This window comes from Gopherus evgoodei, chromosome 7, assembly GCF_007399415.2.
Source record: "Gopherus evgoodei ecotype Sinaloan lineage chromosome 7, rGopEvg1_v1.p, whole genome shotgun sequence".
In the NCBI taxonomy this organism is placed as follows: domain Eukaryota; kingdom Metazoa; phylum Chordata; order Testudines; family Testudinidae; genus Gopherus; species Gopherus evgoodei.
Genome location: NC_044328.1, coordinates 71,449,866 through 71,471,254, shown reverse-complemented (window position 1 = coordinate 71,471,254; position 21,389 = coordinate 71,449,866). Strand labels below are relative to the sequence as shown.

At 44.0% G+C, this 21,389-nt stretch overlaps 1 protein-coding gene across 2 annotated transcripts; it reads right to left on the bottom strand.

The window, feature by feature from the left end:
- Positions 1-868: 868 nt before the first annotated feature.
- On the bottom strand, positions 869-20,473 carry LOC115655596 (cytochrome P450 2H1-like). Of its 2 annotated transcripts, XM_030571216.1 has the most exons (9): positions 20,294-20,473; positions 16,550-16,712; positions 15,169-15,318; positions 11,779-11,939; positions 9,114-9,290; positions 8,583-8,724; positions 7,710-7,897; positions 4,195-4,336; positions 869-1,073 (listed from the first exon to the last, which is right to left on the bottom strand). In XM_030571216.1, exons 1-9 carry the CDS (start codon positions 20,471-20,473, stop codon positions 892-894), a joined length of 1,485 nt encoding a protein of 494 aa, XP_030427076.1. In that variant the 3' UTR covers positions 869-891. The 2 variants fall into 2 exon arrangements, with proteins under 2 accessions (XP_030427076.1, XP_030427077.1); XM_030571217.1 differs by lacking the exon at positions 9,114-9,290.
- Positions 20,474-21,389: the final 916 nt, after the last annotated feature.

Sequence of the window (21,389 nt, the reverse complement as noted above, 5' to 3'; positions counted from 1 at the left end):
CACATTCAAATCCTTGAGTTCTTCAGTACAATCCACCTCCCTAACTAATTCTCTTATGCTTTTAAATATAGCTCTTTTGAAATCAAGGGCCTTAGTTGCAAAGATTTGTTTTTGTTTCTCTGCCCATTTAGTTTACACTGAATTAGCTCATGATCACTAGAACCAAGGTTGTCCCCTACAACCAGTTGTTCCATGAGGCCCTCACTACCACGTCCTGCCCAATAACGAATTTAAAATGGCGCCGTGTCTTGTTGACTCAACGACTATTTGGTGAAGAAATCTGCACCTCCTGGCTTGGCCCCAGGTCTGGAATATGCATCACAAAACTACATAAATATACAGAAGTGTTGAGGTGAGTTGGAAAATTAACAAGGACCAACTTTATTAACAGTGTGCTTAGTTTAAATTCCATGAACAAGCAGGGGAGGGAGAACCCTAGTTCAGTCTGAAGCCACAGAAACTCTGCCTATCAAAGTAGGATATTGAGCCAAAAGCATTACGTCATCACAATTTATTCTCATTGGCTGGTCAGAGAACAATGGCTGGACACTGTTACTAACTCACTGTCAATAAAGCCTTACAGCTGCCTAAAGAAGTTTCTATATTTGTCAGCTACACCACAAATGAACTGAAAACATACCCAGCTTCTCTTCACACCTGAGCCTGTATGAGACCAGTACACAGTTATTCTGCATGGGTTTTGAGTCAATTTTATGGTTAATTTTTGATACAACATATAATTGTTAAATTGAAGTTACATAAAAAACTAGTAGTTGATCTTTCTTTTTGAAGACAAAGAGTTCATTTCTGTCCCTGTATTAATGAGTTCAGAATAAAAAACAATCAAACAAATGCACAGGTCTAAGGTATTGAGGTGACTTTTCATTCTCTTTATCGAGGAAGAACACAGAGCAGGAATGATTTTGGTGCATTTGACACAAAACTCGACTCTGGAGTTATATCAATGTCTTTGGGGTCAATGACAGGTTTCAAGGTAAAGTTCTGCAAAATCGTTGTCAGTACCAAAAATAGCTCCATCCGAGCCAGACCCTCTCCTACGCAAATCCGCTTCCCTGCAATGAAAAAGGAATTTTGAGTTGATGCTGGAGATCTTTCTTTGCAGCACATTTTAAATATGGTTATTATGGAAGCAAAATCTCAGTATAAAAATTAGATGCACAGAGTAATTCAAGATAAGTGCATGGAGGATAATGGCTGTGTCTCAGAGTTCAGGACAGTAAGAAAGTTTGCGGTCATTTAAGAAGCAATTCACAGATCATTTGAAGAACTGAGTTCCTTATATTGCCATTTTAAAGGCAGTTGAGGATGAAGGGTGGGAAGATGGATAATTTGTTTCTCAAACCCCACATTTCCCAAATGAGCTAAACAGTATTCTGGGGGAGTGACGTGGTGGTGACAGAGTAGCAGGGGAGAAGTAACAGGTAGAGAGGTGTGGATGTCCTGAATAGCAGGATGGAGGAAGAAGGCTGAAAGGCACTGTTAACAGAGTGGCAGAGAGAGCTAGTTGCTTGGAGTCAAGTAGAGAAGTTAAGTAGCCCCTGGATGACATCAAGACAGCTGAGGTACTTAATGCCCATTCTGCTTCAGTCTTCATTGGAAAGGTAAAAGGTGACCAGATACTCAACACAATTAATACTAACAACAAAGGGAAAGAAACACACTCCAAATTAGGGGGAGAACAGGTTAAAGAATATTCAGATCAGTTCGATGTAGTCAAGTCAGCAAGGCCCAATGAATTTAAGGAACTAGGTGAAGCAAACTCTTAGCAATTAACTTCGAGAACTCATGGAGGATGGGTGAGGTCCCAGAAGACTGGCAATGGAAAACATAGTACCTAGCTTTAACAAGGGGAACAAAGAGGACCTGAGAAATTGTTAACCAGTCAGCCTGGAAAAATACAGGAACAAATGAAACAATCAATTGGTAAGTACCCAGAAGAGAATAGGATTATGAGAAATAGCCAGCATGGATTTGTCAAGAGCAAAATCATGCCAAACCATCCTGATTTCCTTTAACAGGGTTACTGGCCTAGAAAACAGAGGAGGAGCAGTAGATGTGATATATTTTGGTTTTTGGCACAGACTCACATGACATTCTCATAAGCGAGCTAGGGAAATGTGGTCTAGATAAATTACTTTAAGGTGGGTTCAGAACCGGTTGAAAAAAACATATTCAGAGAGTAGCCAGCAGTGGTTTGCTTTCAACTGTGAGGGCGTATAAAATGGGGTCGCAGAAGGGCCTTTCCTGTGTTTAATACTAGTCAATATTTTGATTAATGACTTGGATAATGGAGTGGAGAGTATGCTTATATTTGCACTATTATAATGCACAACTATAAAATAGGGGATAACTGGCTAAGCAGCAGAACTGCTGAAAACAATCCAGGGAGGTTATAGTGGATCTCAAATTCAATACAAGTCAACCAGGTGATGCTGTTGCAAAATAAGGCTAAAATTCAGGGCCGGTGCAAGGATGTTTTGAGCCCTAGGCAAAACTTTTACCTCGTTCCCTCCGTCCCACTCCCTCCCCTGGAGCATCGCTTATTATAAACTTTCAAAAATGAATACAGTGGAGTTACGTCTTATGCAGGGGTTAGATTCTAAGGTAAGCACGTAAGAGGAAAATCATGTATAGTGAAAATTACCATAAAGTACAGTACACACAATATAGACTATAACAGGGGTCTTCAACCTATGGCAGATGAACCAAAGGTGGCACGCGGGCTGATTCTTTTTTAATGGCAGGCTGCTGGTCCCAGCCACCGCTGGGCCCGCTGCTGGCCTGGGATCCATTCACTCAGCTGGCAGCGGGCTGAGTAGGGCTGGCAGAGGGCTGAGCGGAGCTGCCTGCTGGGACCCCGGCTGGCAGCGGACTGAGTGAGCTGAGTGGGGCCGGCGGCTGGGACTCTGGCTAGCAGCAGGCTGAGCAAGGCCAGCAGCTGGGACCCCAGCTGGCAGGAGCTAGCGGATGGATCCGCAGACCCCGCTGCCAGTCTAGGGTTACCAGCCACACACCTGCTCAGCCTGCTGCCAGCCTCGCTCAGCCTGCTGCCAGCTGAGAGAACAGAACACCAGGCTGGCAGTGGGCTCAGCAGCGGCTAGGACCCGCAGCCTGCCATTGAAATAAAAATTGGCACACATGCCATAGGTTGAGGATCCCTGTTCTAGTGTATACAGTGCATACTGTGTGTACTGTACTTTATGGTAATTTTCACTGTGCGTGATTTTCGTCTGATGTGCTGGCCTTAGACCCTAACCACATGTAAGATGTGACTCCACTGTAGTGTAAAAAAAATTGTGGGTCACTGCTTTTTGGCACCTCCAAATCTTAGCGCCCTAGGTGGCTGCCTTGTTTGCCTAGTGGTTACTTCAGCCCTGTCTGGGGTGTATTAACAGGAGTGTTATATATAAAAGACACGGTGGCAATTATCCCACTCTGCTCAGCACTGGTGAGGTTTCAGCTGGAGTACCCTCTCCAATTCTGTGATTCAGTTTAGGAAACGTGGATAAATTAGAGTGTGTCCTGAGGACAGCAACAAAAATGATCAAAGGTTTAGAAAACCTGACCTCTGAACTAGCCATGTTTAGTTCTGAGAAAGATGTTTGAGGGGGGACCTGATAACAGTCTTCAAATATGTTAAGGGCTGTTGAAAGAGGACAGGAATCAATTGTTCTCCTTGTCCGCTGAAGGTATGACAAGTAATATGCTTAATATACAGCAAGGGAGATTTAGGTTGCATATTAGCAAAATTTTTCTAACTCTAATGGTAGTTAAAAACTCTGGAACAGGCTTCCAAGGGAAATTGTGAAATCTCCATTCTTGGAAGATTTTAAGAACACGCTGGACAAACACCTGTCAGGGATGGTGTAGATTTATGTGATCCTGCATCAGTGCAGGGGGCTGGACTTGATGGCCTCTCGAGGTCCTTCCAGCCCTGCATTTCTACAATATCTCTCCAGCAAAGAGCGGGGATTGTATACCCAGTAAAAAATTTCACTTCAGACGAGCAGGAAGTGACACTCATTAAAGACTGATAGATGCTTTGCTAGCGTGAGTGACTCCGCTTCATGGGACACTTGATAACACTCTGCACTAAACAGTCTGAGAGCCGCTAGAAAGTTGAAGGCAAAGCTAGAAGACAGTCTGGGACCTGAAATAAAAACAACTTTTTACCTGCAGAAAAAGGCATGAAGAAGTCACTTTTCTTAAAGGCACCATTTTCATCCAAGAAATGTCCTGGGTTAAATTGCTCTGGGTTTGGGAATTCCCTTCTGTCATATAGAACTGACTTCAGTGCAGGGAATATCGTGGTGCCCTGAATTAGCAAATGCAGGAAAAACAAACAAAAACAAAAACAAGAGTTAAAGTGGATACTATCCAAAAGAGAGAAGCCCCCAAAATTCACTGAGCTGGACTGTGGGATCCATCTTTGTTTTTCTTCATTTCCTTGCGTGCCCTGAATGTCATGCCTTCAACCAGAAGCAGGAATCTTAAAATTTTATGAGCACAGTTATGCCCACTGAACTACAGTCCACCCTTTGTACTACTCACTGGCAGAGCTAGGATACATTGAGTGACTTTAGGAAAGTCACTTTCAGTCTCAGACCTCTTGTTACTGCATCTGTAAATTGGGAATAGTGAGACTATCTCCTCTTCGTAAAGTGCTCTGAGATACAGGAGCTAAATTTAATTATTATTCAGTATATTAGACCTTGTAACATACCCCTGCAAGTGAGAGAGAAGCTACATCAAAGGAATTATTTTGGGAAAGTTCTATGGCCTACGTTATACAGGAGGTCAGACTAAATGATCACAATGGTCCCTTTTGGCCTTATATCTTTCTCCACTAGTATCTCTGGAGGATATTAAGCAGAAGCTACTAAGGTTAGACATTTTGAAACCAGTGGGTTCAAATAACTTGCATTTGAGAGTTTTTAAAGAATTGGCCGAGGAGCTTGCTGTACCATTAATGTTCATTTACAATAAGTTTTCACACAATGATGAAGTTCCTGAAGACTGGAAGAAAACTAATGCTGTGCCCATTTAAAAAAAAAAAAAAAAAAAAAAAAAGGATCAACAGGATGACCTGGGTAATCACTGGCTTATCAGCCTCACATTGATCTCAGGCAAGATAATGGAATGGATTTTATGGGACTAGATTAACAAAGAACAAAAGGAGGGTAATGTTATTAATGCAAATCAACATGGGGTTATGGAAAATACATTCTGTCATACAAACTTATTATCATTCTTCGATTAAATTAGAAGAGTGGTTAATAAGGGTAGTAGTGACAACCTAATATACTTTGGCTTCTGCAAGGCATGACTTGGTATCACATGACACTGATTAAAAACAGAACAATACAAAATTAATATGGCACAAATTAAATGGATTGAAAACTGGCTAACTGATAGGGTTCAACATTTAATTGTCAATAGGAAATTATCAGTGAGTGGGTCTGTTTTTGGTGGGGTCTGCAGGGACTGGCTGTTGGCCCTATATTATTAAATATTTTTATCAATGACTTGAAGGAAAAAAAAACATAAAATCATCATTGATAAAGTTTGCAGATGACACAGAAATAGGAGGCGTGGTACATAATAAAGAGAACAGGTCATTGATTCAGAGCAATATAGCTAGCTTGGTAAAATGGGTGCAAGCACACAATATATATTTTAATACAGCTAAATGTAAGCGTATACATCTGGGAAGAAAGAAGTTAAGCCAAACTTACAGGATGTGGCCTCTACCCAAGTAGAGTAATGATTCTTAAAGAGAGTTGCAGGTTGTGGTGGATTATCAGCTAAACATGAGCTCCTAGTGTAATGCTGTAGCCAAATAAGCTAATACTATGCTGGGATGCAGAAACAGGGGAATCTCGAGTAGGTGTAGCAAGGTTATTTTACCTCTGTATTTGGCACTGGGGAGACCGCTGTTGGAATACTGTGTTCAGTTCTGGTGCCCACAACTCAAATGATTAGAAAGCATGCCTTATGGTGTGTCAGGGTTCCCTCCCCACTCTGAACTCTAGGGTACAGATGTGGGGACCCGCATGAAAGACCCCCTAAGCTTACTCTACCAGTTTAGGTTAAAAACTTCCCCAAGCACAAATTCTTCCTTGTCCTTGGAACGGCATCGCTGCCACCAAGTGAGTTAGATAAATATTTAGGAAAAGGATCACTTGGAGTTCCTGTTTACCCAAAATATCCCCCCAAGCCCCTTCACCCCCTTTCCTGGGGAGGCTTGAGAGCAAACAAGGTGAGCACAGACCAGCCATTTGGGTTTTCAGGACACTAAAAAACAATCAGGTTCTTAAAAGCAGAACTTCATTATAAAGAAAAAGTAAAAGAATCACCTCTGTAAAATCAGGATGGAAGGTAATTTTATACGGTAATCAGATTCAAGAACACAGAGGATTCCCCTCTAGACAAAACTTTAAAGTTACCACAAACAAAAAAGGAATAAACGTCCCTCTTAGCCTAGGGAAAATTCACAAACAAACTAATCTAATGCATTTCCTTCCTACTACTTACAATGTGGAATCTTAAATGCTTAGTTCAAGTATGGCTTTACTAAATGTATTTTCCCTGCCCTGGTTCCTTGCTGTCCCAGAAAGAACACACAAGGAGAGCACAAAACAAAAACCTTCCCCCACAGATTTGAAAGGACCTTCTCCCCTTATTGGTCCTTTTGGCCAGGTGCCAACCAGGTTATTTGAACTTCTTAACCCTTTACAGGAAAAGGAGGGATTTTATGCTACCCTTAGCTGTATGTTCATGACATGGTGATACGCTCAAGGAGCTCAATCCATTTAGTTTAACAAAGAGAAAGTTAAGGGGTGACGATCACAGTCTGTAAATACCTACATGGGGAACAAATATTTAATAATGGGCTCTTCATCTTAGCAGAGAGAGATGTATCATCATCACTGGATGGAAGCCAAAGCTAGACAATTTCATAGTAGAAATAAGGTGGAACTTCTTAACAATCAGAGTAATTACCCATCAGAACAATTTACTCAGTGACGTGAAGGATTCTCCATCATTGACAATTTTTTAAAATCAAGATTGGATGTTTTTTGTTTTTATTTTAAAAAGATCTGCTCTTGAACAAGTTCCATGGCCCGTGTTAAATAGGAGGTCAGACTAAACTATCAGAATGATCCTTCCAGCCTTAGAATCTGTTAGTCTGTTTAATATAAATCCAAGTCTAATTCAGTTCAGAACTAAGCAGAGGTGAAGAGGGTTCCAAAACTTTTTGAACGTATTCAGTCATTGCTCATTCACATTTGCTATGTTGTTTTGTTTTTCAACTAACTGTGCCAAGAAATTTCCCGAGAAACAAAATCCCTTTGGCCTCAAAATAGAAAGAAGAATTTTTACACACACTCTAGTTTGATATCAAAAGCTTAGCTGAGTACTATTGCAAAAGTTATTCCCTATTTCTCATCTAGAATCTGAAACCCTGTCCTGGAATGAAAGGCCAGCCTGCAGATTGCAAACTGCTCTTCTGTTCATGCAAAGGTTTGAAAACATTGAGTAATAATTGGTACATTATTGATAAATCAGCAAAAACAGCCAGCCACCACACACAATCTAGTTGAAGCATTTTTATAGTGAATAACTCAACATTAAAAAGAGAAAAAGGTAAAACAACTTGACCCTTCACAGACACATTGAGAACTGACCTTGGGAATAAGGTACTGTTTGAGATAAACATCTCTAGTCACGGCATGTGGCAAACCTAATGGGACAAGATTGATGTATCTCTGGATTTCATGTATCACAGCATCTGTGTAGGGCATCTGGCTTCGATCCGCCATGCAGGGGCTTCGGCTTCGGCCAATCACAAGGTCAATCTCTTCATGAACTTTCTCTGTCATCAGATTAATGAGGTTTAACAATAATGATAAAAACAGGATTCACAGAGATTTGCCCACCATTGTGTCACACTGTATGCAAATTGGGATTATAACCAAACTGGTCAGTTTGGTGTTACAGAAACTACTGATCATGGCAGCTATGACAAAATGCAATAATATAATTCCAATGCAGTGATTTTACTCATACCCAGTTATGATACAAACTAGACATAGTGGGATGTTACCACAAGTGCATATAACCAACTGCTCAGCAAGAGATTGGTCCTAAACCTTTCCCCACCAAAGTCAATCATCATTGTGCAGATGGAGGAAGCTCATGAGGTGGGAATTTACCCTGCACCTGACTGCTCTGTGCATAGTCTCTAGCACTGGCAGAGCTTCGATTTAGAACCTTACACAATCCTGACACTGACAAACTGACTAAAACTGAACACACAATGACATTGCCATTTCACATGCCTGAAGTGTGAAAGCATCTGTGACTCACAGCACAGGAACTGCACGGTCAGTGACAGCAGAGGCTCCCACAGCATTAATTCCTCCCCCCCCTGCATGGGAGCCTCAATATTGATCTGGATTTGAGAGATGAATTCAATCAGAATGGTCCATTCAGCCTTTTGGACCCTTTGCTCAGACTGTCAATATGGGGACAAGTAATGTCCATTGTAATGGAGTTACCTTCTATTTCTGGGTATTTCAGAAGAATCAGGAGTCCAAATTTCATGGTGATGCTGGTTGTCCCCGTTCCAGCAACAAATAACTCTACTGTGCTTCGTACCAAACTTCCCACATTAAAGTCTGACTGGCCATTCTTTCGCTCCTGTAAATAGATTTGGTGAAGATTTTTGATTCTTGACAGTGAAACTGTAGAATATATTCAGATATTCATATATATTTTCTTCTACACAACAGACGACCCACCTCTGATCATTATAAAGATCCCACCCGTATGGCCGATTGCACTTGAGATTTCAGCATCATTACAGAGGTGCATTGGGCCTTTTCTGTCCAATAAGGTGATTTTTTTTCTTTACATGAAGGAGGAGAGCAGAGCTTAACCATTATAATGGATGTTCCTTGGGCAGAGACTGTGTGTCCCCCTCAGGTCTTCTCCAAAGCCATGTACTCTGTTATTGCTTAACAAATTAATCCCAACGATACATACAACCCACTCCACAGTAAATGGGAAGGGCTACTTCCCTCACATACCTCTTCCATTTTGATGAAGAAAGCATCGATAAAGTCTCGAGGACAGCTGGGATCCAGAGACTCTTTGTGCATATTCACTCTCTCCAGAACAAATCTTCTGAACTCCTGAGCATTTTTAAATAGCTTGTGGTGAGGCCCAGGTATGTAATCCATGAGAGTCGGGAAAAAATTGTACAGCTGTAAAGGGTGAAAGAAAAAACACAGCTGGATTTATCTGGACCCCACAGATAATCATAGTGTTCACTCAAATGACTCCCTACAGTAGCACAATACAATACTTCTGTGGCAACTTTTTATCAAAATGGATTCAACAGAACATTGCAAACTCTACTAAATCAGACTACCCAACATACATAAATTCCTCACAAACACTGCAGTGACATTGTGGCACTCTGTACCCCTAAGTAACACCCTGGAACCCCATATTCACCACTTTCATATAATTATAATATGTTTAATGCAAAGCATACCCTGCAAGATATATGAAAAATCATGATCTGCTGAAACACATTTTTCTGTTCAAATGTGCATGTCATTAGTGTGGATCAAGTTATGAGATTTTGCTGTACGGTTATTACTGAAATATATACAAAGAAAGAAAACCACTCATAGGAGGGTACTTGAGGACAGAGTGTACCCAGTGACCATTAATAAGCAGGAGACTTGTAATCAAGGCATTTACACTTCAAGGACAGTTGCACAAGCACCACACAATGGGGACTACTAGACCCCGTTACCCCATTACACAATACCTCTCCAGCGAGATTCTCAACCAAGGGATTCTGGAAGCTGCCCAGGACATGCAGAGACACAAGTGTCTTCTAAGCACAGGGACTAAGGATATAAAAGAGGGAACGGTGGCCACATATTTTGGCCCCTTTCCTCCCACAACTCAACATCTGGAAACACATCTGGAGGACAAAGACTTTGAACTGGGGAGGTGGCCCTGGGCTGGAGGAGAATTCCAAACTGTGTATTGAAGATCTGTAACCTGCTTGGACTATCTATCAGGATGAGACCCTGCTTAATTCAACTCCTGATTAGTTTCTAGAACTTAGATTGTGGGCTCATTTTTATATTTTTGGTAACCATCTCTATCCTTTATGCCTACCATTTATAATCGCTTAAAATCCATCTTTCTGTAGTCAATAAATCTGTTTTATATTTTACCTAAAACAGTGGGTTTTGGTTGAAGTGCTTGAGAAATCTGCTCAGAAACAAAAACTGGTGCATGTCCTCTGCACATTGAGGGAGGGGCACACTAGGTTATAAACGTATATTGATCAGGCTTCTGACCAGGGCAAGGAGAAAGAAAGGCTGGGGAGCTGGTGGGAATTGGCTGGAGCCTTGCTATTGTTAGTTCATGAGTGGCTGGGAGAAGCATTCATGTAACTCAGCTAGATATGTCCTTGTCTGTGGATTGCTGTGTAAGTACCTGCCATAGGTTTGCAGCTTCTCATGGCATCACAGGTGAGAGGGATCTCAGGTTGGAGGGAGAGAGGTTCGGCAGTACCACAGTTCCAGGTTGCACCCCAGGGACCCCGTCAAAGACATTCAGTTATATCAGCTAAGACACACTTCATTTCTTCCAACATAAAACCACTCCTACTATACACATCCTTTTCTTGGGGGAAAAAAACAAAACAAAAAAACCCACTCAAGCAGGGCCGGTTCCAGGCACCTGCTTATTAAGCAGGTGCTTGGGGCAGCCCCACCAGAGTGGGGCGGCACTTTCAGCTTTTCGGCAACGGGTCCCTCACTCCTGCTTGGAGCAATGGACCTCCCGCTGAATTGCCGCAGATCGTGATTGTGGCTTTTTTTTTTTTTGGCTGCTTGGGGTGGCAAAACCCCTAGAGCCGGCCCTGCACTCAAGTGTCCAATCTTAGCTCTGATCACAGGTTTTCTTAGGCAGCAATAAACCATTATAGACTTTAAAAGGAAAATACACTTTAGACTTCCTGAAGTGACAGTTAAGCAGTTAAATTCTCTCTTGTGGTGTAACTCCATTTATTTTGACTGGGATATGCCAGCAGAGAGTTTAACTCTTCACTGTGCAATTGGTGAGGTTTTCGGGAAAGAGGTGTGTGTGTGTGTGGTGTGAACTGGAAGTGAAAGGAAGTTTACTTTGGAGGTGAAGAATGTGATCACATTCACCTATCACATTGCAAAACTGCTAGGGCATGTTTTGGTATTGATGTTGATATAAGTGTTTTTATTGGTGATTTCCTTGATTTTTACCAATTGTGTTGATAGAGAATGTCCTCGAGCAAACTTAATTCTGAGTTAATGAAGTGTTTTGTCAGGGAAATTTAAACAACCCATGGAAAGAAGCTGGAGGATCAGTTTGGTAGTAGCAGAAGCCTAATGAGGAGGAGGAGACCGTTTTGGGAATCTGAAATAACAGTTGTTTAATGAAAATTAATACACCTCCACCCTGATATAATGCGACCCAATATAACACAAATTCAGATATAACATGGTAAAACAGCGCTCCGGGGGGCGGAGCTGTGTGCTCTAGTGGATCATAGCAAGTTTGATATAACACAGTAAGATGTTTTGGCTCACAAGGACAGCGTTATATCGGGGTAGAGGTGTAGTTAAAGAAACAAAATCTCTGCCCCTGCCCAGTATAAAGGAGAAGAATGGAATAACCCCCTGATCATACCGCTGTCCAGGGAGAGCGCTGGAGCTTGCCATTTTCCTCTATGATATTTATTAAAGTCACAAACTTCTTATCTTCATAGTCAAACCGGTCCCCAAAGATGATCGAGCAGATGACATTGGAGACGGCATGGGTGAGGAAGAGGGTGGGGTCAAAGGGTTGCCCTGGAGCAAAACAAAACTAAAAAGAGTCAGTTTTAATTTAGTGTCTTCAGTCTCCGCATCAGAGTCATTGGCAGCATGGCGATGTTGTGGATCTCCAACCACAGGGAAAGACTCCAGGTGGGGCTGACAACAATATTCCCTGGGGAGAATGGGTTAGGACTGCCCCAATACCCCCCTTACCTCTCACACTCTAAATTAAACACTTGCCACTTTTTCTGCTGCTGATCAGTTTTCACTCTGTCTGCTCTCTGCCTGGCACACACTGATCTGAGCAGGGAGCATCAGTGCCTCTCTGAGTGACGCCTGCATGTCTGTCTTGGGGTTCATTTCACAGAAAGGATCTCAACCCTTTCACAACAGGATCCTGCTCAGAGGGCTCTGCCTGAGCCACTGCTTCTGTTGTTGTAGCATCATCCCTAACTCCCAGAGCACAGCAATCTCCCCTTGGCACTGCCAGCCAGGGCCATACAGTGCAAATACACAGTTGTTGTGCTAGGGAAGGAATAAAGGCTCCCAGCACAACAGCAGTGGGGATGGTCTGCTTTCCGCCTTCAGTGCGCGCTAAGCAGGTCCCACAGCTCAGCTAACGCAGCTAGAGAGGCTGAATTTCCCACTGGTTCACCAGTGACATCTTGAGAACCTGAAACTGAAGCTCTTTCCTCAAAAGCACAAGGAACACACATGGCTGGTAACTGAGAGCTAACCTGGGGCTGCAGCATCAGAGAGACCAGCACAACATTCCTGGGAATTATGGGCAAGAGTTCACCCCTCTGACCTGAGAGTACAGTTGTCAAGGATTTTTCCCCACTTTGAACTTTAGAGTACAAGAAGTGGTGACCTGCATGAACACTTCTAAGCATAATTACTAGCTTAGGTCTTGGTGTCTGGCACACTTTCTGTTCCCTCAAAACCTTCCCTGGGGAACCTAGACCCAAACCCCTTGGGTCTTAAAACAAGAAGAAATTAACCATCCCCCTCCTTTTCCCCCCCAGACTTTCCCCTCCCTGGGTTGCCTTGAGAGGCTTTACAGCGATCCAAACTCCTTGGATCTTAAAACAAGGAGGAATTAACCATTCCCCATCCTTTCCCCCCCACCAGTCCCTGGTGAGTTCAGACCCAATTCCTTGGATCTTAAAACAAGGAAAAATCAATCAGGTTCTTAAAGAGAAAGCTTTTAATTAAAGAAAGAAAAGCTAAAAATTATCTCTGTAAAATCAGGATGGAAAATGCTTTACAGGGATTCAGATTCATATAGACTAGAGGGACACCCCCTCACCCCCAGCCTTAGATTCAAAGTTACAGCAAACAGAGGTAAAAAATCCTTCCAGCAAAAGAAACCTTTACAAGTTGAGAAAACAAATATAAGACTAATCCGCCTTGCCTGGCTATTACTTACAATTTTGAAATATGAAAGACTGATTCAGAAAGATTGGGAAAGCCTGGAATGATGTCCCATCCCTCGCAGTCCCGAGAGCGAACAACGAACAAAACAAAAAGTACAAACAAAGACTTCCCTCCACCAAGATTTGAAAGTATCTTGTCCCCCTGTTGGTCCTCTGGTCAGGCGTCAGCCAGATTTACTGAGCTTCTTAACCCTTTACAGGTAAAAGAGATATTAACCCTTAACCGTCTGTTTATGACAACAATGCTCATGAGGAACATCCAGAAGCAGCATTTTCTTCATGCACCAGATCCCTGCTCATGTCCCTCACCCGTTGATTCTCTTTGACTCATTCCCAACAGCAATAGCTGCCCCTTGGCTCAAACCGCACAAGCAGCAGAACCAGCAGTAAAGTGGCTCTCTCTTCTGCCTGTACCATGGGTGGGAAAGGGTCTCAGTGCATTCTCCTCTCCCACTCACAATTCTCCCAGATGGGCAGAGCCAACTTTAATTTAGCCCTTAATGTTGCATTAAATATTGCAAGAGGCAGATGATCTTGTGGCTAAGACACTGGCATAGGTCTCAGTTTCCTATCTCTAAAATAGCAGGGAAAATCATTCATTTCTTCCACTGGTTTCATTCATGTCCATTTAAGATGTATGCTGCTTGGGGCAGGGATTATCTAAAACCAATTGTTCCAAAAATCCATACACAAAGGATCCCCAATATCACCTGAGAACGTTATACGTTACTGGAATATAAATAATTATTTCAGAGAGTCACTGGTATTGACCCAGAAAAGCTCTGAGATTCTGCTGAGAAATATGAAATATCAAATACAACTGGTGCAAGAGACAAAGACATTAAAGACAGAACAGCAAAAGCCAGACATGTCCTTGTAACTCTAAATCCAATCTGGAGAAATACAAATCTTACTTTCCCAACTAAATTCAAACATTTAGCACCATTGTAAAGACAGTGTTACTATATCATGCTGAAATGTGGAGACGTATTGAAACCTTATTACCTATACTCCAAGTTCTTATAAACAGCTGCTGTAGACAAGTCCTCAATATCAGAAGGGTAGAAAAAAAATCACAAATGAACTATGGAGAAAGATTAAACAAAAACTGATGGGACAGGAAATTCTGGAATGCAGCTGGCTAGAACATACATGGACAAAAGACTGGAATAATATAATAAGACAGGCATTGGACTGGAATCCCCATGGCAAGAAGCAATAAGATAGACCATGAATAACATGAACATGCACAATATACGCAGAATTGTTAGTTATCAAATTGACACTGGAAGAAGCTAAGACTGCAGTAAGAGACTGGCAAAGATGGAAGCCCCCAAGGAAGGCCCTATTTTCCGCAAGGAATGAAGAGGAATAACATAAGAAAGAATGAGCGTCATGTAAATGTTCACAGTGATTTCAAACATTCCTGTGGGAGTCCATCACTATAGAAGGGAGGTGCCAAATGTGTATCAGACATCTAGCTGAGAAAAAAAAATGAGAAGCCACAAACTGAAGGCCTGGGTGTCTTGTTAATCCAACACACTGGAACTCTAATATGGCTCACTGTGTTTGCATCTACACACTCTAAACAAATATCTTCCATTTGCTCATTGATCATAGATAACGGGAGAAAATGTGAGAAAGAAAGAGCCAGAAATGGTCATCTCTGGAACAATTCACCCATCCTTTCCCATTACATTAACACAGGTTGTTATATGTGCAATTAATGACTTGAGTTATAAGACGTTTGAACTAAATGTCATGAAAAATAGAAAGACAAGAGTCTTTGACTCCTCAATTTCCAACAGACATGAAACAATCCCCACCGTGTGTGTTTCTGAGCCTTTCCACCAAAAAATGGGTTTCCTCCTGGATACGCGCCTCAATGCTTTTCTTCCCCATCCCAAAATTTCTCAGATTAGTGAGGGCAAATCGACGGAGCTTCTTCCACCGCTCCCCATTACTGAAAACAATACCTGGAAAAGGGAAGAGAACAGAAATAAAAGGAGGGAGGGCTAGATTCAGTTCGCCTATTTGAAAAATACCCAAACATTGGTGAGCCAAAGGTTCAACTTCAGTTTAACTGATATTGTGCCCGTTTTCTACTATGGAGATGACATTACAGCTACATTCTAATTACTGTTCTCAGCATTGCTGTCGCCTCGCTGGACCCCGGACATGACATAGACAAGGTAGGTGAGGTAATATCTTTTATTGGATCAACTTATGTTGGTGGAAGGGACAAGCTTTTGAGCTGCACCGAGCTCTTCCTCTGGTCTTCAGCAGTTAATTATAGTGTCCAAGCTAAAAACAAGGTGGCACAGACTACAAAAGAGTTTCATTCTTAACAGAGACACTGTTTTTACGGCCCACTGCAACAATTTATAAGACATCCTACTGACTACTAACCCTCCCCCATTATCCTACCACTGCAAAGGTGTTAATTGACCATTATATCACATCTTTTCATGTATTTATACCTGCTCCTGTATTTTCCACTTCATGCATCTGATCAAGTGGGTTCTAGCCCAAATAAATTTGTTAGTCTCCAAGGTGCCACAAGGACTCCTTGTTGTTTTTGCTGATACAATCTAACATGACTACTGCTCTGAAATCTTAATTCTAGCATTTTCTAACTTCTGAGTGCTTGACTTTACAACCTTAATAATGTTCCTTTCACATATTTGATTACACAGAAAAAAACTAACTACGCTGAAGGCTGTTTTCACAGTCACTGTGATAGTAAGATAACTATACTTCACTTAATGAATAAAGGAGATAAAGGACTTCCTGAAAAAAACATCTTGGCATTTCCATATTTATTACTCCCTCACTTTTTATCATGAAAGGATAAAAAAAAAAAATCCTTCTCTGCTCATGGAATCTACCTAGTTAGCGAGGGCAGGGGAGGAAGAGGATAGGAATTCATGGTTTGTTCTGACCCTTTTTGCCAGTCCAGCCCTCCTCTTGGTTTTAGTCTGCACCTTGTAAAGTAGATTGGCCTGGCTGTTACCTCTCAAAAACCTGTAGTGATATGCTAGGAGCCATTCAGGTCAGTAAACCAGTGGTGCAATGGAGAATGAGCTCTTTCCTGCACCAAGACTATTTATCCAATTTTTACTACTGCATTATTGAAACTTTTCTCAATTGTGTTCTCCCCATACATAGAACATCAGCTCTATATGCTGTAAGTTATTCAAAATGTACCTGGTTCCTGGGCCATTTTTTCAAATAATGGCATACTTCCTCTTCCACTGAACTCCTCCCCGAGACCAATCAGAGATTCCTTCATAATCTCATATCCATATAGCACAACAACCCGTTCTGAGCCTAAGTATATTGTGAAAATCGAGCCGTACTTTTCACTGAGCTGTAAAAGATTAGCACAAAGACCAATAAATTTTAACTTAGATCCACTTATTTAGGATAAGAATTTGAGAAGATCAGATTATAAACTGACGAATTGCTCTCATGCCACTGAGCTAATACTAGGCAGGTTTTACTACTGATCATCATCCAGAGTTGGCCATTTCAGCCCAGATCCTCCAAGGTATTTAGGAGCCTAACTCCATAGATTTCAATGAGTTACATACCTACATATCTTGGAGGATCTGGGACTTCCTGACTTTTCGATGCTTCACTTTGTTATCCTCATATTTTAAAAACATTTTTCCCTACAGATGTGTGTCTGAGTGCTTCCAAGATAATTCTGTCTGTGTTATACAAGTATCTCATTATAAGAGTAGACTGCATTAATACAGGGGCCTTTCAATGTTGATCTTGAGCTATGTGTAAAAATGACACTTTTAACTCCACAGAAATGCTGCCTGTGTTTATTCAGTCATGGCAGCTGATCTGACAATAGCAAGAGAGCGTTTCCCTTCATTTTACTTCTGTTGGCCCTGCAGAGCCACAGACAGAAGTGAGATTCTGTTTCCCCTTTTATATCACCAACAGAATTATTATTCAAGTCCCAATTGATTACACCTATGCAAATCAACGGACAAACACATCTGTATCTCAGTGCATGATGTGAAGACAATGAGGGTGAACAGCTGTAACTGGGGGAAGAATTTTCCCTGTACAATCCTCATTATTTGAGATGATTTGCGAGAAGGAACAAATCAAACCTGTCTGTCCAATCCCAGGCTGTGTTTGCAGAGCTCGCTAAAATGCCAGAACATCCAACACTACAATACCATTTCTTCAAACCTGAGCTGCAGTTTCTGCCTTACCATCCTTTTGCGATGCAGGCAAATATCATTAGAGCAATTTTACAGATGAGAAAATTAAGGCACAGATGGGGTTAAGTGACACGCCAAGAGCACACCTGGAGTCTGTAGCAGATGTAAGAATAGAACGCAAGGCACCTGATTGCCATTTCCTTACTTAACCTACTAGACCACTTTCTGCACCCTGTGATAACTCATAATCATTGCAGGGCAGCTGCAGGGGTGGGGGAGCACTCTGGATTAGCTGTGAATAAGACCCCCTCTAATATGAGCAATATATTATCACCAGCCATTTACATCTAGAACAGGGTTCGGCAGCCTTTCAGAAGTGGTGTGCCGAGTCTTCATTTATTCACTCTAATTTAAGGTTTCGCGTGCCAGTCATACATTTTAATGTTTTTTAGAATGTCTCTCTACAAGTTTATCTATTGTATAACTAAACTAGTGTTGTATTGTAAAATAAACAAAGTTTTAAAAATGTTTAAGAAGCTTCATTTAAAATTAAATTAAAATGTTGATCTTATGCCACCGACCCACTCAGCGCGCTGCTGGTCTGGGGTTCTGTTCACCTAGGCCGGTAATGGGCTAAGTGGGGCCTGCAACCAGGACCCCAGCTGGGAAGCGTCTGACAGCCAGAACCCAGACCGGCAGCGGGCTGTGTGGGGCTGGTGGCCGGGACCCTAGACCAGCAGTGGGCTGAGCGGCTCAGCTCACTGCCGCTCAGGGGTTCCACCCTCCAGCTCCTGCCAGCCGGGATCCTGGCTGCCGGACCCGCTCAGCCCACTACCGGTCTGGGGTCCCGGCCCTGCCCACATACAGTGGATACCTTCCTTCTCCCTGGGTCTGGCCCATTCTCTTCCTCTCTCTGCACTGAGCTGAGAATTGGAGTGGACCGAGCACAGGGCTGGGGGTGATGGGTCTGGCCAGGAGCTAAAATGAAGGAGGGGGCTCAGGGTTGGGGCAGGAGGTTTGGGTGTGGGGGCACTTACCTGGGCAGCTACCATGTGGTGTGAGGGGTGTAGGTGGGAATGTGAGTGAGGGTGCAGGGGCTCCAGTTTGGTGCTCAGGGTGGGGGTGGGGATGTGTAGGGTGCATGGGATGGGGGGGGGGCTGAGGATGTGGGGGGTGCAAGAGTCAGGGCAGAAGGCTGGGGGCATGTGAGGGGGGTGCAGGTGTCAGAGCAGGGGGACTGGGTATGTGTGGGGGTGCCAGTCAGGGCTGGGGTCATGGGGGCGGGTCAAGGAGTCAACAGAGGGCTGGGTGGTAGAGGGCTCAGGGCAGGTGCCTGGGGGTGTGCAGGACTCACGGCAGAGGGCTGGGGGTGTGGGGGGTGGGATCAGGGATCAGGGCAGAGGGCTGGGTGACTGCACCCCCCAGAACCCTCAACCCCTCCCCCCGCTCCTTGTCCTGACGATCCCCTCCTGGGACCCCATCCCCTATCTAAGCCTCCCTACCCCTTATCTCCTGACTGCCCCCCCCAGGACCCTACCCCCTACCTGTCCCCTGACTGCCCCAACCCTTATCCACACCCCCACACTCAGACAGACCCCCTGGACTCCCATGCCTATCTAATCGCTCCCCGCCCCCTGACAGGATCCCCAGAACTCTGGACCCATACAACGCTCCCCTGCTCCCTGCCTGCCCCAACCCCTCTCCACACCCCTACCTCCTGGCAGTCCACCCAGAAATCCTGACTCATCCAACCCCCCCAGCTCCTTGTCCCCTGACCGCTCCCTCCAGAGACCCCCCACCCCACCCTAACTGCTCCCCCAGGACCCTCTTTGCTCCCTGTCCCCTCACTCCTATCTACCCCCCAAACAGACCCCGGGACTCATATGCCACATCCAACCCCCCCGCTCCCTGACTGCCCCCTCCAGAGACCCCCACCCCTATCCAGCCCCCAGTATATCACCCCCTCCCATCCTGCTCCCTGTCCCTTGACTGCCCCTACCCCTTACGCACCCCTCCTCCCAGCCCCGGAGCCGGCCCCCTTACCATGAGGCTCCTCGCCAGGGCCGGCTCGAGCAATTTCGCAGCCCCAAGCACTGCGGCACGCCGCGGGGGGCGCTCTGCCGCTCGCCGGTCCCGCGGCTCCAGTGGACCTGCCGGAGGCGTTTCTGCAGCGGGTCCGATGGTCCCGCAGCTCCGGTGGGAGCCGGCAGAGCGCCCCGCGCGGCGTGCCGCCCCAAGCACGTGCTTTGCGCGCCATGGCCTGGAGCTGGCCCTGCTCCTCGCTCATCCGGAGCCCTGCCGCTGCCGCTGCTCCGGCGCGCAGCCCTGCTCCACTCCGCCCTTCCGAGCGCTAAGCACGCGGCAGCCGGGCTCCGGGTAAGCGGGGAGCGTCTTTCCCTCCCCACGGAGGCAAACGCTGCCCCGCGGGAGCGCGCAGCCCCAGCCCCTAGAACACTGCGCGGGCGGCGGCAGCGCCCTGGGGGAAGGCGGGGGACGGGCCGGCTGCTTGCTGCGCTAGGCCAGGGCTCCAGCACGGGACCACGGACCTCGCGGCTTGCTGTCCCGGCAGACAGCTGCGTGCCATTAAAAATTGGCTCGCGTGCCATCGGTGGCCGACCTCTGATCTAGCATCTAAGATTGATTGTTTTGTGAAATAATCAGTCAGAAATTTGAGTTGATGTGGAATTGCCACCAGCCTAGGCTTAAGCCAGGCTCTGCTTAATGTCCACCTACAACCAAGCAACTGATACCATGAAAGCACCTTTACCTCATCTATATGTTGGGGTAAATTCTTCGCATGCAGTTGCAGCGTGTTCCCTATGATGGGAAAAGCAACAGGGCCAGGAGGCAGCTTCCCGCTTCCAGACATCTTTCTCCATGCTGAAAGGAAAAGAAGGCAAGAAACACAAATAACCAAGAAAACAGTTGTTATTCCCAGAGGCTCCATTGCAGCGTGCAGCAATTATTCTGGGTTCTAACAGGGGGTTACTTTATATTTCAAACTCCTCAGTTTTATATTCTACACAGCAAAAGGGGGTGCAAGCAATTAGCCAATAGGAGCTCTGAGTTCCTCTGAGTTAACAAGATAAGCTCTGAACTAACAATGGTGACTGGAGCTGTCACACTAGGAATGAATTCCTTTGAACCTTTATTGGTATATAATCTCTGTTTGCTCTTGTATACCCACTGACAGAGCATGACAATTAATCATAAACTGAATCCCTGTCAAACTGCCCAAACTATCATGAAATCATCCTCTCTCTGGACCCATCAGGTTAAACGTTCCTCATCGGTTTGGTGCCAGCTGAAACATTATATACATATAAAGATTCCTTTTCATGTTGCTCTCCAAGATTTAGCATATAGATCGAAGAGCAGCAGACACTTAAGAAAAACACCAAGCTGAATATTTGATAAAAATTGAAACTGAATCCTGAACCTTTTTGGAGATTTCACAAAGTCTGGTTAACATTTAAAAAATGGTGTGACCCTCCCCTCCCCTTTATATTGAACCTGTTCAATTCTTGGTTTCAAACTGAAACATAAAGACTCTGAGAGGCAAGACTTGACGTGACCTGGAAGTCAATGGAAATATTCCCATTTATTTTAATGGGATTTGATCAGGATCCATGAGAAGTTATTGAAACAGGATGTGAAGGGACCAACTCCTCAGGTCATAGTGGAGCTTAAAAGAAAACAAGTGATTTCCAAGTTTTGAAATGCAAAGCTAACATTGAGTCAAAAGATTTTCAGGCAGAAGAATCTAAAATCTCTATTCTGACATCCTGGGTATAACTAATAGCCAGATCTTCTAGAAAGGCACCAAATCTCAATGTGAAGACCTCAAGAGATGGACAATTCAC

Bases quoted from the DNA above. Each gene is read 5' to 3' on its own strand.
- LOC115655596 (XM_030571216.1), bottom strand. From the start codon at position 20,473: ATGGAGCCTCTGGGAATAACAACTGTTTTCTTGGTTATTTGTGTTTCT. The intron at 8,725-9,113 runs GTATGTGAGGGA...ATCTATTTACAG, and splicing joins TCTTCATCAAAATGGAAGAG to GAGCGAAAGAATGGCCAGTC. The intron at 1,074-4,194 runs GTAAAAAGTTGT...TTTTCATTGCAG, and splicing joins CTTCATGCCTTTTTCTGCAG to GGAAGCGGATTTGCGTAGGA.